The sequence below is a fragment of the Petaurus breviceps genome, unplaced genomic scaffold (assembly GCF_028583685.1).
Source record: "Petaurus breviceps papuanus isolate PSGF00001 unplaced genomic scaffold, PetGlider_PUasm1.0 79, whole genome shotgun sequence".
In the NCBI taxonomy this organism is placed as follows: Eukaryota; Metazoa; Chordata; class Mammalia; order Diprotodontia; family Petauridae; genus Petaurus; species Petaurus breviceps.
In genome coordinates, this window is record NW_027186523.1 from 18,527,254 (window position 1) to 18,543,469 (window position 16,216).

Genomic DNA, 16,216 nt, shown 5'->3' on the forward strand with positions numbered 1-16,216 from the left:
TTAGAGAACAAATGTGCAATGCAACACAATGAAATAACAGTTATTTGCCCCAGGGACTAAAAGAAGCATCTTTGAGGGGAAAAAACCAACAAGAAACACATGAGAAAATGCAGCCCCTGCCCTCCTTGCCTTTAAAAGTTTCTTTTAGAGCAGTCAAGGAAGATAGCACACACACCCCTGAAAGGACATTAATGTTCTAGTTATACTAGCTTATTCTTATGTTTTGTCTTGTACCAGATGGTAGAAAAAACTGGGTCTGGGGCCTCGACCCTGCCCTTGGTAACTAGCTATGACTCTGGGTTCTTAGCCTCCTTTTCTGTAAAAGGAAGGTATTCAACTTGATGAGCACTTTAAGTTTTATCATACTCTGATTCTAGTATTCTCCTTTATTGCCAAGAAGCTAAGAGAGGTATTTTATCTGTTACCACTTTATTATTCTTATTAGTTAATGCTTTGAATTTCCCAATGAAGGGTGATTTAATGAGTCGCAGTAAGTTTTATTTTTCATAGGCAGTTATCAAAACAGGGACTAATGCACAGGTATTACTTACTGGAAGAATCTCAAACGTCTGTAGTGTACCACTGTTTAGTGTTATGGTCTCAGAATCGACGGTAGCAGCAGGGGATTCTGTTGAAGCTGTAATAAAAGCAAAAAGAGGGGGAGAAACTCACATGTAGGTAGCGAAGTACTAGGATCATTCAGTGAAGAAGTACACAGGAGAAAATACCATTGTCTGTAGTGGAGATGGGAGAAAGCTAATAGAGAGATTTACAGAATCTCAGAATTGAAAAAAAATCTCAGAAGTCAACTAGTTCAACTTGCATCTGAACGAGAATTTCTTCTAAAATATACTAAATACAGATGGTCACCAAGCATTTACATAAAGACCTCCACTGCTTCCTAGGGCAACCTAGTCCAAGTTTGGAGAACTGATCTGAAGTGTATCCTCATAATTTTAAGAATGATAAACAAACATTTATATAACATTTTAAGGTTTATAAAGTGCTTTACATCATTTAACAAGCATTTATCAAGTGATTATCTTGTTTGATCTTCACAGTAACCCTGTGCAGTAGCTCGTACTACCACCCCATTTTATAGATGATGAAACCAAGGCTTAGAAGGGTTCAGTGACTTATCCCAGTAAATGTCTGAGACAGGATTCAAAGCTCAAGTTTTCCAGACTGCAAGCTCAGATCTCTATCCACTGTGCCACTCTTTGTGCTGCTCATCAAGGGTAAATTTGGCCCTCTGCAATTTCCATTTCTTGGTCTTTATTTTGCCTTCTGGAGAAAAATCTAAAGGGTTCTTTCATATACTTAAATCAGATTCTGGCCACCCTGCTCTGCCCCAAGGCCAATCTTTCCTTTTCTATGTTAAACATCCCTAGTTCTTTCAACCCAGGTTGAAAGCTGGTAGTGTTCTCATATTTAAGGCAAAGGTAAACAGGTAGCTAGGGAAGAGCATTAAGGCCATCGTCCTACCACCTTAATGATGCCAACAGGTTCAACTTTATGAGTGTGTGATGTGATTAGAATATTCTCATTTTAAGTCGCACCTCAAGCATCACCTCCTGCATAAGCCGCTTCCTGATCTCCTCAGTTGCCATTTCTCCATTCTCCACCCACCAAATTACTTTGAATTTATTTTGTGCATATACTTTGTATATATCATATACATATTGTCTTCTTTAAGAGAATGTAAGCTCCTTGCAGGCAGGAGTAGTTTCTTCTTGATCACTGTAGGCTCAGTGCTTGGCATATGGTAAGTGCTTAATCAGTTCTTATTGACTGGCTGATACAGAGAATTAAGTGCTTATGCACATGGAAGGGTGGTGTCCCCAGCATAGGCCATGATCCCGGTTGCCATGATTGTTAGCTCACTTGCTGAGGACGACCCCTGACCACTCTGCGCTTCAGGGTCTCATTTGTCAAAAAGGATGAACATCTATCTCTTCACCTACCTCATGTTTCTATCATGAGGATAAGACATGCAAAAGAGCTTTGTAAAAATAAAATAACTCTGCAAATAAAAGGCATTGTTATTTACTTTATTACTACATAAAAAAGCAGATAGAAAAAATATCAATAACTACACAACCCACATGCCAATTTCCTCTTCTTTACTTCTGATTTGTATATTTAACTACGTGTATCCTTAAGAAAGGAACAGGCAGGCTTTTGTGAACAATTTTCTGTATCAGATCACAACTTAATAGACACAAAATTGATGGAAAGGAGCACAAGAAAGTGCTGTGCCCACTGGGTGTTGATCACAAAAGAACATTCAACATTCCCACCTCACCTCTGCCTCTTAGAAATCAGTCCCTACTTTCCCTTGAAGCTTAGCTGAAATGCCCCCCTCCGGGGAATCCTGACTCCTTGCTGCTATGAGTGCTTCTTTCCCCAAACGTATCTTTTATTTACTTTGTGCGTATATATTTTACATATGCTTATATGTATTGTCTCCCTGAAGAAAGAGAGTGTGAGATTCTTGAGGGTAGGGACTGTGTCATTTTTGGCTCTGAATCCTCAATATGTAGCACATTGAGCTGGTTCTTAATAAATACTTGATGAGTGACCAACAGAGGAAAAGACAACTTTAGAAGCCCTTCTCTAACAAGCAGCTTCTTCTGCATATATTGAGACCATATGGTATTTTGATAAATACAATCACAGAGATAACTGTTTAAGGCCCTTTGAGTCTTAATGACAAATGAGGCATACAAAAGGGGAGACATAATGATTAGACCAAAGGTATTTTCCAGTGTCACAGGGAATGTTATGCACAGGATCTAAATGGAAAATGATTCCCTAGAGATGGTAAGATCCTTCAGATTATATTGCTCTCATTACATCAAACGTCCTAGAAGGACTTCAAAGATACCCAGAGACACTCAAAAGAAGCCAGCATAAGATTATGTACAGGAAAAATCAGGTGGATAAAATACTACCTATTGCCCAATCTATGACAAGCAATTGGATGGGCAGTCCATTGCAGTAGTTCATAAAAACACAGTAACAATAGCAGCTAACATTTATGCAGCATGTGGTATGTTCCAGGCGCTGTGCTAAGTGTGTTACAATTTTTATCTCATTTGATTCTCACAACAACCCTGTGAGGCAGGTGCTATTATGATTCCCCCTTTACAAATGAGGAAATCAAGGCAAAAAGAAGTTAAGTGATTTGCTCAGGATTTATATAGCTAAGTGTCTGATTTAAACTCATGTTTTCCTGCCTCCAATCCCAGTATTTACCACTGTATCATTTAACTGTCCCAATCTAAGATCCATTTATCTTGAATAAGTGTAGCAGACTGATAATAAATAGGCCCCAGAACTGAAGGCCTGGAAAAGAGTGGGTTAGATTGCATTTCACTGTATAGAAACTGTGCATCCCTTTTGACAACTGCAAATCATTCCCATCTTTTTAATGCCAATATTCTCTTGTCATGCTGTATTGTTAAAACCTTAGAAAGCAACTAATGTCAAAGAATCAAAGATTGAAGCTATTTACCCAAAGGGCAAAAAGAGACACATGATAGGTTTAAGTAAGTTGAAGCATATTTCTAATAATGACCTGCCTATATGTAAGAGGAGGCATTAGGGATAAGATATCATGTAGGAAATGCATGATTGGAAAAGGAAGTACAATAGTCATGTAGTCAAAGTAGGAAATTGAATTGATGTGAAGATCAAATGGGATACTGCACATAAAGGTCTTTGCAGACCTCAAAGCACTATGTCAGCTATTATTATTAACAGTCCTAGTAAGTCACAAAGTTCGGGTACTTACAAACATGGGTGATCTGGACAGGAATCTGCAAAGCTGTCATGGGACTTGGAGAGATGCCCGTATTCTCCTCCAACCGGGCAACTCGGATCTGAACATGCTGAACGCTTGAACTGGTATTAGTGTTTGGAACTCCAGGGCCTGATTTATTCTCCGAAAGTGTTGGGTTGTTTTTTTGGTTCTCGTGCAACTGTTTAAGACCTTTTATCAAGACTGAAGGGAGATGGGTAGACAAAAAGAACATTGATTCGCCGACATCACCATCTAAGTAGCAAGGGAGGTGGGAGGAAGGGATGAGGTGAGGAGGGAAAGTATTTGGAATAAATAGTTTGTTCACTGGATGTCAAATATTACATATACAATAATGAAACATTTGAGAAAACCACATTTGCTGAGATGTTTCTTAGCTAAGCAAATTTTTATTAATGAAATACCCACGTTGCCTCTATAATACTTAAATATTAAAGACAGATATTGTGAAATACATGAACCACGTCTGTCTAGAGCATTTAAACTACTGGTAAAATGATCCTTTTTCAGGAACTCTTAGAGAAGGGCACAACACATCTTTAACAATATCTTTATTATGAAGTTAATAAACTAAGTATGGTTATGTATAAGGACTTTAGGATATCTGACTAGTGAGGAGCAACAACAGGACTTGGCTTTTGCCTTACCACATCCTCTCATGGTAGCTGGCAAACTGTGTTGGAGGAAGAAGACAGCAAATTCTTTCCAATCACTAATCACAGAATGGCACTCACGAAGGGCTACCTGTGTAGACTCTGCCTCTTCTACTATTTTTTTTTTGGAGGGCAATTGGGGTTAAGTGACTTGCCCAAGGTCACACGGCTAATTTTTGTGTTAAGTGTCTGAGGCGAGATCTGAACCCAGGTCCTCCTGATTCCAGGGCTGGTGGTCTATTCACTGCGCCACCTAGCCACCCCCTCTTCTACTATTTATGGTTTTTTTTTTTGCTTTTTGGAGGGCAATTGGGATTAAGTGACTCGCCCAAAGTCATACAGCTAGTATGTCAAGCATCTGAGGCCGGATTTGAACTCAGATCCTTCTGACTCCAGGGCTGGTGCTCTATTCACTGCACCACCTAAGGCACCCCTCTTCTACTATTTATGACAAGCTGTCGTGATTCTGTTCCCTCTGTTCTTCTAACCATACATAGTTTGCCTGGTTTCATATTACATAATAGCCATTCACCATTTTGCATTAACTCCTAGTTTAAAAAAAAAGTTAAATCTTTACTAGTGAAGCATTTATCATTTCTTTTCTTTGGTTTTTCTTTGGAAAATGGTAAGATGTTAAAAAGGGGGCAGTAACTTTAATCAGCATTCAAAATGAACAGACTGCAGTTCCATCTATCAATGAAAATCTGAGTCTAACAGGTCAGTTTGTGAATAGGGAAGAAAAATATGTTGTCATGGAGGGATGGGGGGGAGGGTCACAGCAAGTCGAACATACTTGTATACCTGACTTTAATTATAATTCCATATGAAAACCTGGGATTTACACATGACAAATTAAAGTGTGAAAATTCTTTTTAAAATGTTCTAAAAATTAACTTACTTTCAATACAAAAGAGTAAAACTAGGACTCCTTTAAATAGCAAGTTTCCTCAGGTTATCTGAAGTGATACTGCTGACTAAAAACTGATTTATATCTTTAAAAAAAAATCCTTTGCAGAAACACTGACTTTTAAATATGTAAAATTTAATTGATCTTGACTGTTTATATACAAATACTATGATTTTAGAGGCCTTAGGCATTTGAAAGATACATTACCTTTTTATAAAGAAGAAAATGGGACATATTTATTGGGACTAAAAGTCCCAATACTAACACAAGATGAATGACTGGAGTTCCTGCATACCTCTAGGGACCTCAAGTATTCCTGAATGCATGACTAATTAGGTATATGACAGAATCACTTATCATTTATTTCAGGAAAAAAGTAGTAAAATAAATCTTGCAGCATAACCAGATCAAACAAGTTATGCTTCTTTGAAATGAGATGCCCTTCCACCCAGCAACAGAAAGTTAGCAGAAACTTTCAACTTTCAGCCCAAGTGATCAGCTTTTTGTGGATTGTATTGAACATTATGATCATAGAGGATCCTTATTTACACCAATAAATGTCCACTCTGACAACAGAATGAAAGGCTAGGCACGCCTAATTAATACATTACCAGGGAATGAAACATCCTTGTGGTTTGCTATCTGTCTTTTGATGGTCCACCATTTACTTCGGAGCCACTGTGGTGAACGAACACTGCTCCATCCCTCGGCTAGTAGATCCCAGTTTATATCATTTTCATCAGCCACCTCAAGCTCTGCTATCCTGATGGGTTACAAAAATGGGTGTCTGTTAGGTACTGCCCTTTGAGACTAACGGGACCTCTACCTGTATTTGTTTTTTTTCTATGACTGCCCAAAAGTAGTATGGCCCTGGAGATCACGGGAGAGAGAAGATCTATTAACAAGATGATACTGCCAAAGTGTTGGGGAAAGGATCCCAGAGGCAGGCCAGAAGTTCCAGAGCTACAATGAATTATTTCAACTATGAATGGTTAGAAGGTTGTATGTGTCCAAATGTATCACTGTGCAGGTAAGGAGATGTTTAAAGAATTTAGAGCACAACAGAGCCAAATTTTAATTGTGCTCCATACCTGGTGCATAGTATGACTGAGCAAGTAACTGTTTTTCTGGGTCTCAGTCTTTCCAACTGAAAAATGGATGGTGATTTATACTAGAGAAGCACTGTAAAATGAGTTCTTTATTTAAAAAACACACACACAACAACTCAAGGTAAAAAGCATTCTTTAAAATGGGATGACTATATTTAGAGGCTAGAATGAAGTATGTTCCTCGTTTGTCATTTAATAGCATAGTTAGACTAAACTTCAAGATTGAAAACATATCTAATAGCATAGCACTGAGTTCTTCAATGTTTTGTCCTTGCCTACAAGATTCATTGCTCACTTAAGTCATTCAGTTTTAAGGTTAAGCTATGTGGTTTAAAAAAAATCTTTAAATTAAGAAAAACACTTTAGTATCTGTAGGACTAGTCTAAGTAATCAAAAGTCTTTCTCCTATAGGTATACAGTTCACATATAGGCCAGGGTGGCTGAATCAACTAAAGGAGGTTACTCTATATTTTATGAAGCTTATATGAAACGGAAGCATTTTTTTCAGTCTAGTTTTCATGACTGGGTAAATTCTGAACTAGGACCCCCTTCTTGGCAGCCTCAACAGAGCAGCCAAGGATTGAAGGGCATGGAGACTGAACAACCCTCTTCCCCCTAACCATGGTCCCTCCAGGCCAGGGCTGAGGCACAATAATGGGACAGTGGAAAAGCTTGCACTGCCGCTGCCTGTGCCGTACCTGTTCTGTGGATAGAGAGGACTTCAGTCTCCAGGCCTTCAATCTGGTACCTTGCACGGGCACTAAATTCACTAAAAAGGAACAGAACACAAAACAAAAAAGAGCTCAATATGAAGTACTTAGGAACTCAAATGAATCAGGTCACTATGGGAAGGATGATTTTCTGACTTTACACATCCAAGGAAACAGAAAAAAGATGGCTAACCAAGACTTTATCACTCCTAGTAAGTAGGAGGACACAAACCTCAAGATGAGATTGATTTCGTCTTCTTTGGTCCACTCTGTTCCCCCGCTCTGTTTCCAGTTCAGGTAGTTGAGCCACTTGGAGCGACACTGCTTTTCTGAGCGGGTCCCAACTCGTTCAGCCACAGCTGCCCAGGACACCCCCTGTGTGACGATGTCACCCGGCTCAGTGCTTGTCAGTTCGTGAACCACCTCGGCCAGCCTCTTCTCTTCCTCTTCTGTCCACTTCCCTGAAAGGAAGAAATAATCTAGGCTCCTACCACTACCTGTCTCCTGGTTTGTTTTTTTTGCAAAGCAGAGACAGATTCATCACTATATATGCAATGATTGAAAGAAGTACATTAATTCTTCCAGCAGCTTAGTTTCTGGACAATTCATGTAGGGGTTGCCAAATACACCTACATCAACGGTAACAATTGCCTCAATGTATTAAGTATACCAAGAAGCACTGACATTCCCAGGGAGAGCAACCAAAATCAGTCTAATAACTAAATTTAAAGAAAGAGAAGCTGATAAAATGTACAATTAGTTTTTGTTATGCACTCTCCATGCAATTCTATGTAGCCCCTATACCAAAACCCACGCAAAAACTTCCATCAATTTAAAATCATATATTCTAGATTTTACAGGGGTGGGGAACCTGTAGCCTTGAGGTCACATGTGGCCTTCTAGGTCCTTGGGTGCAGCCTTTTGACTGAGTCCAAGTTTTATAGAACAAATCCTTTCATTAAGGGGATTTGTTCTGTGAAGTCTGGATTCAGTCAAAGGACTGAGGACCTAATGTGGTCCTCATGTGGTCTTGAGGCCACAGGTTCCCCACTCCTGTGTAGAAGAATGTAATGACCACAGGGAGGGTTAAGAAAGGAAATCAAAATTTTAATACTGGCCACAGTCAAAGCTCTGGTCAGTGTCAATGATTTCCAGATTGTCAGTCGAATTGGAATAGGATGACTAGAAATTGAGATTCTAACAATCCAGTAATTAGGTTTTCACTATATTATTTATGACAGTCTTCACTTTTAACACCTTACAGCTACTCTGTGCCTCATGTTGTAGTATCTCTGGGATACCGCATATTCCACAGGAGACCAAGAAAAGTCTGCCTATGCATATTTCCTGCTTGAACTTATGACACTAAGGCTGGACAGTTCTTTTTTGGTCGGGGTTAGTTAACAGAAGAGATCAGAAGCATAGAATTTCCAAACTGTAAGGGATCTTTGAGGTCATCTTGTCCGACCCAAACCCCTCATTCCTAGGCTGCTGGTGACTTTTGATGCCACTTTTGTAATTTCTCTCACCATCTGTCCTTTGCTCTCAATTCTCATTGTCACCACTCTTACTACCTTGCCAGACTGCTCCTTTCATTTCCTAACCATTCTTCCCATTCTATATTCTTTTCTCCTAATTCCTTCCTTTATATCCTCCAACACTAATATTTCCTATACACAGAGCCAGTGATGTCTCTCAATATCCTTCCATGGTATCTTAATGCTTTCCAGTAAAGTTCAAACTACTTTGCCTGAGATTCAAAGTCCACCATAATTTGAACCCATGGCACCTTTCTAGCTTTATTCTCATATATTTTCCTGTTCAGACTAATTTTTATAATTCATAACTGAGTCTGCACAGTTACAGTACAACTGCACTGCAGGGTCTCCTGCTTTCCCACTGTCCATACTTTCATAATTTTACTCACTTGTTCCTGTTACCTAAAATGTCCTATTCTCTTTCTGCTTGTTATATTCCTACTGGTCCTTTAAGATGCAACTCAAAATGCTACATGCTCCAGAAGGACTTCCTTTATTTCTCCTAATTGGTAATGAGTACTCCCTTTTTCATATTACATAAATATTTCCTTCTACCTCTCCTATATCCTTATTATCTTGTACCATTGTTATCTATGTATATGTCATATTTTCCTACTAGAAAGTAAGTTCACATGTGACCTCAAGGCCATATAAAGGCAGGTATAATTTCTTATCTAACCTGTGTAACTCACGTGAAAAAATGGTCTGCACATAAAGTTTACTAAGTGGTCAGTGAATCAAATGTAGGGGGATGACATTCCTGAGGTGGAGGTATTTTCATTTACATGTTTCAAATTGGGAGGGAAAGGCAAAATATAGCTGGAGTTGTCTATTGGCAGCTCAGAAAATATGTAAAATGTAAAAGGAAAACTGAAGTAAGAATGAAGGACGAGGGAAAAAAAGAAAAAAAAAGAAAGAGGACAAGGGTAAGCAAAGGGGAGAGACTGAAAACTAATAAATGTATTGTCCTCCATTCCCATCCCAATCTGGTAAGGCGATCTGAAACAAAACAACCAATTTGACACAAAAACCAAGTATGAATTTGGTGGAAATCACTTATTGGATAAAAGAAATTTCCCAGCAGGAAATACATCAGCTGTCTCAAATGCAATTCCCTGCCTCATGGAAAAATGGTCCTTTTGAAAATGAGGAAATTCTACACTGTTCTAAATGATTTTAACTTATACAGAAAAAAAAAAACACTATAATACTATATAAAGCAATCAACAAGAAAAAGTCAGTTTGACATACTTCTAACCAAACCAAAAATGCAAGGGTGTAGGGGCGGGAGATTAGCCTCTGAGCTTGACACTGAAGGGTGATGGAGAGACTTCTCCACCAAGTGGTTCTGTGGCCTCTTTCTACACAGAGGATCGCACAGGGTTTAAAATTCACACCTTCCAGCCGTGCTGGAGCACCGAAACGGTACCTGTGTTGCAGGTATCCTTCATCAGCCGGCATCGATCTTTGACGGAGGATGCGCTTCTTCCAAGGGCCGCCCCTATTGTTGCCCAGTCATTGCCATGCTTTATCCGGAGCCTAAAACAAGAGTCTGCCAATCAGCATTTGGTTCAATTGTTTTCTCCCTTTTTATTTCATCATTTATTCTTCATTCTTCTTCTTCCCATATGACTGGTTTGGAAGTTGTGGACAGCAATACTTTGAGAGCCAAAGTTTGAAAGTGTGGCCTTTTTTTGGGGGTCCACAGTTGTCTGTGGGTGAAAAAACAGGCAGCAATTGCCTTTTTCCTGGGTCAGAGAAGAAATAAGTAACTTGGATATGTCTTCAAAAAAGACCAAAATTTCCCCTTAGCCCACAACTGCTTTATTGTTATGATCTCCCAGGTATCTCCAAATAATTTTTTTATTTTAGTAGTCTTCATTTTATCTTTTCCCACTTGTACTCTGATTTCTTATCTTTCTGTCCCATTATTTTATAACAGAATTTACCCTCAAATATTTCTTATTGCTTCTAATATAAGACCACTGCTCCACCAAGGCATTTTAGTGGAAAGGGAACTGGAATGCAAGTCAGAATGCCTGGGTGGACAAGAATCTTGGCTCCACTCTTCACCAGCTGTGTGAGCCTAATTAAGCAAGTCACTACCTCTCTGGGCTTCAGTTAAGAGGCAGGACCAGATGACTGATCTCTATGGTCCCTTCCTGCTCAGTCTATAAAATATTGCCCAAGCACACGAGGTTAAACTATGCCTTGGGTGACTTGAGAGTAATCAAAATGGTTTTTTGTTAGGAAACAGCACACACATCAGTAACATTTGCTAACCCATCATCATGCATTAAATCACAAGGCATAAACTTGGCTTTCATCTCAATACTGGAGTCTCCAGAAATCATGCTGGTAACTGTTTCTTTATATGTATATCTACTTTTAGGGAAATAGAATGGTGTAAGTACTGGAATCAAAAGCTGATCTACTACTAAAAAAATACCCCAAAAAAATGAGATTAGGGAAGAAAATAACTAGGACTGAAAAGACTTGAATTCTATCTAGTCCTGCCTCCCTCACTATTAGCCAAGGACAAATCACTTGACTTCCTTAAATTTTAATTTCTCATCTGTAACAACCTTAGTAGGCTACTATGAGGATCAAATAAGAATGGTATTTGTAAGTGTTTTGAGAGCTACAAAATACTTTAGAACAATTTAATATCATTTTCAACCACTGCTTTGATAATTAGCAAAATATGATTTTCAATTCTTAAACTCCCTTCCAGGACCAGTGAATTATCAATCACAGTACTCCAAAAATCCCTTAAAGTGTTCAAAGAAAAAGTTTTTCAAAACAAAAGATACAAAGAGTATATCAGATCTTATTAATTGAAAAAACCAACAAAAAAACTTACTCTTTAAGTTTTTCAATTTCTTCAGGAGTATACCTGGAGAATGCCAAGAAAGAAATTTAGAGAATCAGTTAGCATAGAATAATACAAAGCTAAAAACCTTAATAAAAAAATCAACCTCATGTAAGAAAACAATTTACCAACACTAAAAGTGCTCAGATTAGATAAAAACATAATAATTAAGACACAAATCTACTTTTGTTAGCATAATCATAACTTTTAAAGGAATCAGTGAGTAGGAAAACTAAAAAATGAATGTAAATGTTACTTTTTCTTTTTTTTTTTTTAAACTCTACAAGAAAATATTTGCTTTCACTGAATATGGTCATGGACCATTTCCTTCTTTAAAAGTGCCAGTGAAAATACAATACTTCCTTATTTTAAGTCACAAACTTTTAGGTTTGGCATAGGATACTGTATGTTTTGATATTCTTCAGGAAATTCTTTGTCTAAAATGCTTTTTAAACTTTAAACCAAGGCTTTTACTCACAATTTTTCCTCAGCTTAATTTTTAAGAAAATTTACACTTTCTGAAATTATAACCATTCCCTAAAGTAGGAAGGGTGACAGAAAATCTCTAGTACCAAATTCCATCATTGCCCCCCAAAAGAAAAATTCCAGCCAACTTCTTTCTTTACATTTGGACATTTGATAGGTTTTTGCTTTAATCTGAAGGTTGTCTCTCTTAGTAACTAGTTATGGAATTAGGACTACAATGTGGGGGTTATATTAAAAATGCTTATTTGCCAATAAGTTGCTCATTTTGAAAATATCAAGTCAATCAAACTGCACACCATTCTTTATCTTCTTTCTCAACTGCCATGGAAACATAATTATTTCTTTCCTTGCATATACATTTAATTTTTAAAATGTGCTCACTTGATGGAGCTGAGTACTGGAGAAAAAGTAGCATAAGCCAGAATGCCTAGAGTTCAAGACCTGAACAACGTTCATGCAAATAACTTCTAAAATTTCCATGTTATAAGTAGGAATATTAACAAGCATCTATCTCTTGTACTTTTTCTGGACAATCTGTCACTATGAACAATATATACTTTTGAATTCTATGCCCACTTCTGTTTACAAAGTTACTTCTTTCCACTTTAATTTTGAAAAAAAATCTCTGACTTCAAAATGCTCACCTATGGAAAAGGGAGTATAGAAAATTTTGACTCCTGAATTATGGATAATTATTCTCATATTTTACAAACTGCTGCCCTTAGGATCTTGTTACCTTTAGCAACAGATCAAAGTTCAATATGAGATAGGCTAAGATTTGGACCTTGGGCAGGGAGATTTTGTTACTAAGCTAATAAAAGGAGCCTTGTCTAAAGGTTTCTGCTCACAACAAAAGCAATGAGTACAGGATTCATTATAGGTAAGGTTCTAGCAAAAATTCAGATTGGCCTCTTATCTGTACCTTTGTTAAACCTCTTACCACCATTTGTGAGAAACTAAATTTCCAAATGTATTTGTTCTTAGTCACTAGTCACAACATGTAGTATTAAAGGTTTCCATTTTCATACTTTCCCACATGGTTCCTGTCATCGTACATGCGAAGGACTCTTCTATACACTGCAAACAAAGGCCGGTTCAGACCCCACGCTATAGTCCTGTAGAAATCTTTTCTTTCATCTTTTGACATCTCAAAGATGATTTCTGTGGCATCTTTTATTCCACGTGCCTAAATGGGTTATATTTGTTTGATTTAGGGATTTTGGATACAAATGCATGCAACCATACTAAATTTCCTAAATTTGTAATTTTTAATCTCAATTATGCCACTTAGAAAAACAATGTATATATATATATATGTATGTACACCATGTTATCAGAAAAGCCACTGAAAAACTTAAAAATGATGCAAAAAAGTTTAAAAATATGAAAAATGATAGCAACTTCATTTTACAAATGAAATATGTCAAAGGGCTTTGAAAACGATTAAGAATTTAAAATATTTTCTAAACAGATGATTTTTCATAAAGATTTATTTACCTCTTAATTCAACAAACATTTATTAAACTCTTCTTGTCTATCTCTGCAGATAGAGCTGGGATGTAAAATGAACATTAAGAACCTATTTCTCCTAAGGAATCTGCTCTTGGCTTACTGTAGTTATTTTTATACCTTTCACTTTACTCATTATATGAGACAGAGCAGAGGTAAAAGATTTAGAGCTATAAGGGATCTCAGAGGTACAATTACCTCATTATATAGATAAAGAAACTGAAGCCCAGAAAGGGAAATGATTTGCCCACAGTCATGCCAAGCAAGTGCTGGCATTCAGGTCTGGAGCTCTTTTCTACTATGCCAGGTATGAGGTTCTGCCTGAACAGGGCTCTTCTGGGAAATAAATCACTGTAAAGCAGTCCAGAAAAAGCACCATGTATGTAGTAACAAGTGTTTAAAAACCAAGTTCATTCTTTTCCCACAAACCAACTCCAGCTCCACACAATGTTATTTTTTGTCAATCATTTTTCCCTCCCAAGAACCCAGGCTGGAAACTTGGAATCATTCATGGCTACTCTCTTTGTCTACATCCAGGTAAATTACTCCTCATTTCTTTCCCAATGTTTCTTTTCCATTTTCACAGGTACCATGTTAGTCCAAATCCTTATTATTTCCAGTTTGGATAACTGCGGTGGTCTCTCAGCTGTTTCATTTCTCTGCACTGTCTTTCTCCCTAATCAAGATGCTGAGAATGATCATTTTAGAGGTGAGAATACTGGAGTCCAAGGAGTTTAAATGATTTGATTGAGGTCAAAGAGCTGAGTCTAGACAACACATTTTAATTTTCACTACATAGTGGAAATGTACAGCTCCCTTTTAAATACCATTACTATTGCTATTCATGGGGAAGTTGCCAGTGGTCATTTGATAACACTTTAGTACTCTTCATTTTATAACTCGATTTTTTTTTTCTCTGTAGTTTTGGGTAAATATAGTTTCTACGTTGTCCTTGTTAACCACTGCTCACTTAAAGCTTAAGCTCTTACCCTGAAGAGAGACATTCTTTTTAGTTACATTTAATTTCGGCAGATCATAAAGTAGTGAAGTTTGACATGAATTTCATCTTATGTAGAGATTATGCTAGAGACATCAGTGCTCCCTTCTATACACAGGAAGAGCAAAAACTACAAAGCAGATTTCCAAGTTCAGTTATATTGAGAATCTGACCGAGGAATAGGAGAAACTTGGGGCATCACTGTCTCTCTCTTCAGAGCTCCTAAAGCACTTGCAATCTGGTTCATGCATTTGGCATTCACTATTATAAACTTATTTATAATGTATATATGTTCACTGAAGTTTTACTCTGATGGATTTTTGTAAGCTATGACAGCTGATTGCCAGTTTTGGCAGGTCCTTCCAAGCTAGAAAAGCTTCAAGTACAGGCCCAATGATGATGTCCAGGGACCAATGTAACTAAGTCTGCAGAGGCTCATTACCAAGTTGCCTGGAAAGTGATGAATTTTTTGGCTAAAGGATCTCTGGAAGACCATTAGTATACTGTGGAATTGTTATCTGCAAGTGTGTAGGAATATCCACGCTGATAAAATCACAGATCATTGAAGCTGAAGAAGGATGCATCTTATCTCTTCAGTTAGACTATGAGATCACTGAGGACAGAAAAATACCTTAGATTTTCTGTAGTCCCTATAGCATCTAAGTAGTACCTTTGCACATAGTTGATACTCAATTAATATCTGTTGATTGATTATGCCAGAGGATAATGGCTAGAATTATACTCTCTACAATTCCAAGGTAGTTCCCTTCTTTTCCCCCAACTCCAAATACCTCCTGTTAGCAAACTCCCTGGATTTGGGACCTAATAGGGTTGATTAATCTTTATTTCTGAGGCAATTCAATAGCTGATAGCTGTGCCTTCACAGGAAAAATAATCACATTCTAAGCAAGTCAGATCTAGTTGAAGATCAAAGATGGAAATTAAATTCTTGATCTTAAGATCATATAAGGTGAATTGATCCCACAAAATATAGGTTCCTTACAAAATCTTTAAAGCAGAATATGTGCTTTAAAGTCCTGACAAGACACTAAGGATTTACAGACCTACTCTTAAGTGTGATAGCAAGACTTCTTTAGCAAGGCAAGCTCAGACTTGAAATTCAAAGTAAAGTTTCTTGGTAGTTCAAAAACATGATCATATACATTAGAATTATTAAGACATATTATGCTCATGAATTCTAATCCTGCAAATAATTATAAATTCCTAGGAATATTTGTGCTAAAATTGTATTAATTTTTTTTTTTTTACAAAAAGGAAATCTGACTAATGAAAGTAATAAAAAACCCAATGAAATGTCATATCAAGAAAAGTAAGATTTAAAGACGAGTATTTATATAAAGTGATGTAATAGAGAAAACAGAATCAAAACAAAAAAATCATTGACAGTGTCTTGTAAAATAAAAATAACTGCAACAAAATCTGGAAAAAATATACAAAAGAAAAAGGGACGAGAAAGGGACGTGAAAGCAAAAAATGTTTTTATTATTATTTTTTAAAGTTAATGTAAACAAATGATAATTAAGAGTTTATAGTTTTATGCTTAATCATTTTTTTATTTCAATGTTTTTGTTGGATTAAATGAATTAAACAT

The 16,216-nt window shown here is 37.1% G+C and overlaps 1 protein-coding gene across 3 annotated transcripts in view; it reads right to left on the minus strand.

The window, feature by feature from the left end:
* LOC138175861 (cyclin-D-binding Myb-like transcription factor 1) overlaps positions 1-16,216 on the minus strand; it is a 55,574-nt gene that overhangs the window by 10,398 nt on the left and 28,960 nt on the right. For 2 of the 3 annotated variants that reach the window (XM_069106467.1, XM_069106465.1), the window contains 7 exons: positions 13,127-13,284; positions 11,604-11,636; positions 10,170-10,279; positions 7,435-7,663; positions 5,995-6,146; positions 3,797-4,057; positions 552-637 (listed from right to left, as the gene is read on the minus strand). In XM_069106467.1, the coding sequence (XP_068962568.1) occupies positions 552-637; positions 3,797-4,057; positions 5,995-6,146; positions 7,435-7,663; positions 10,170-10,279; positions 11,604-11,636; positions 13,127-13,284 (1,029 nt within the window). The remainder of the gene's footprint in view (positions 1-551; positions 638-3,796; positions 4,058-5,994; positions 6,147-7,434; positions 7,664-10,169; positions 10,280-11,603; positions 11,637-13,126; positions 13,285-16,216) is intronic. The other variant, XM_069106466.1, reaches the window with a different exon arrangement.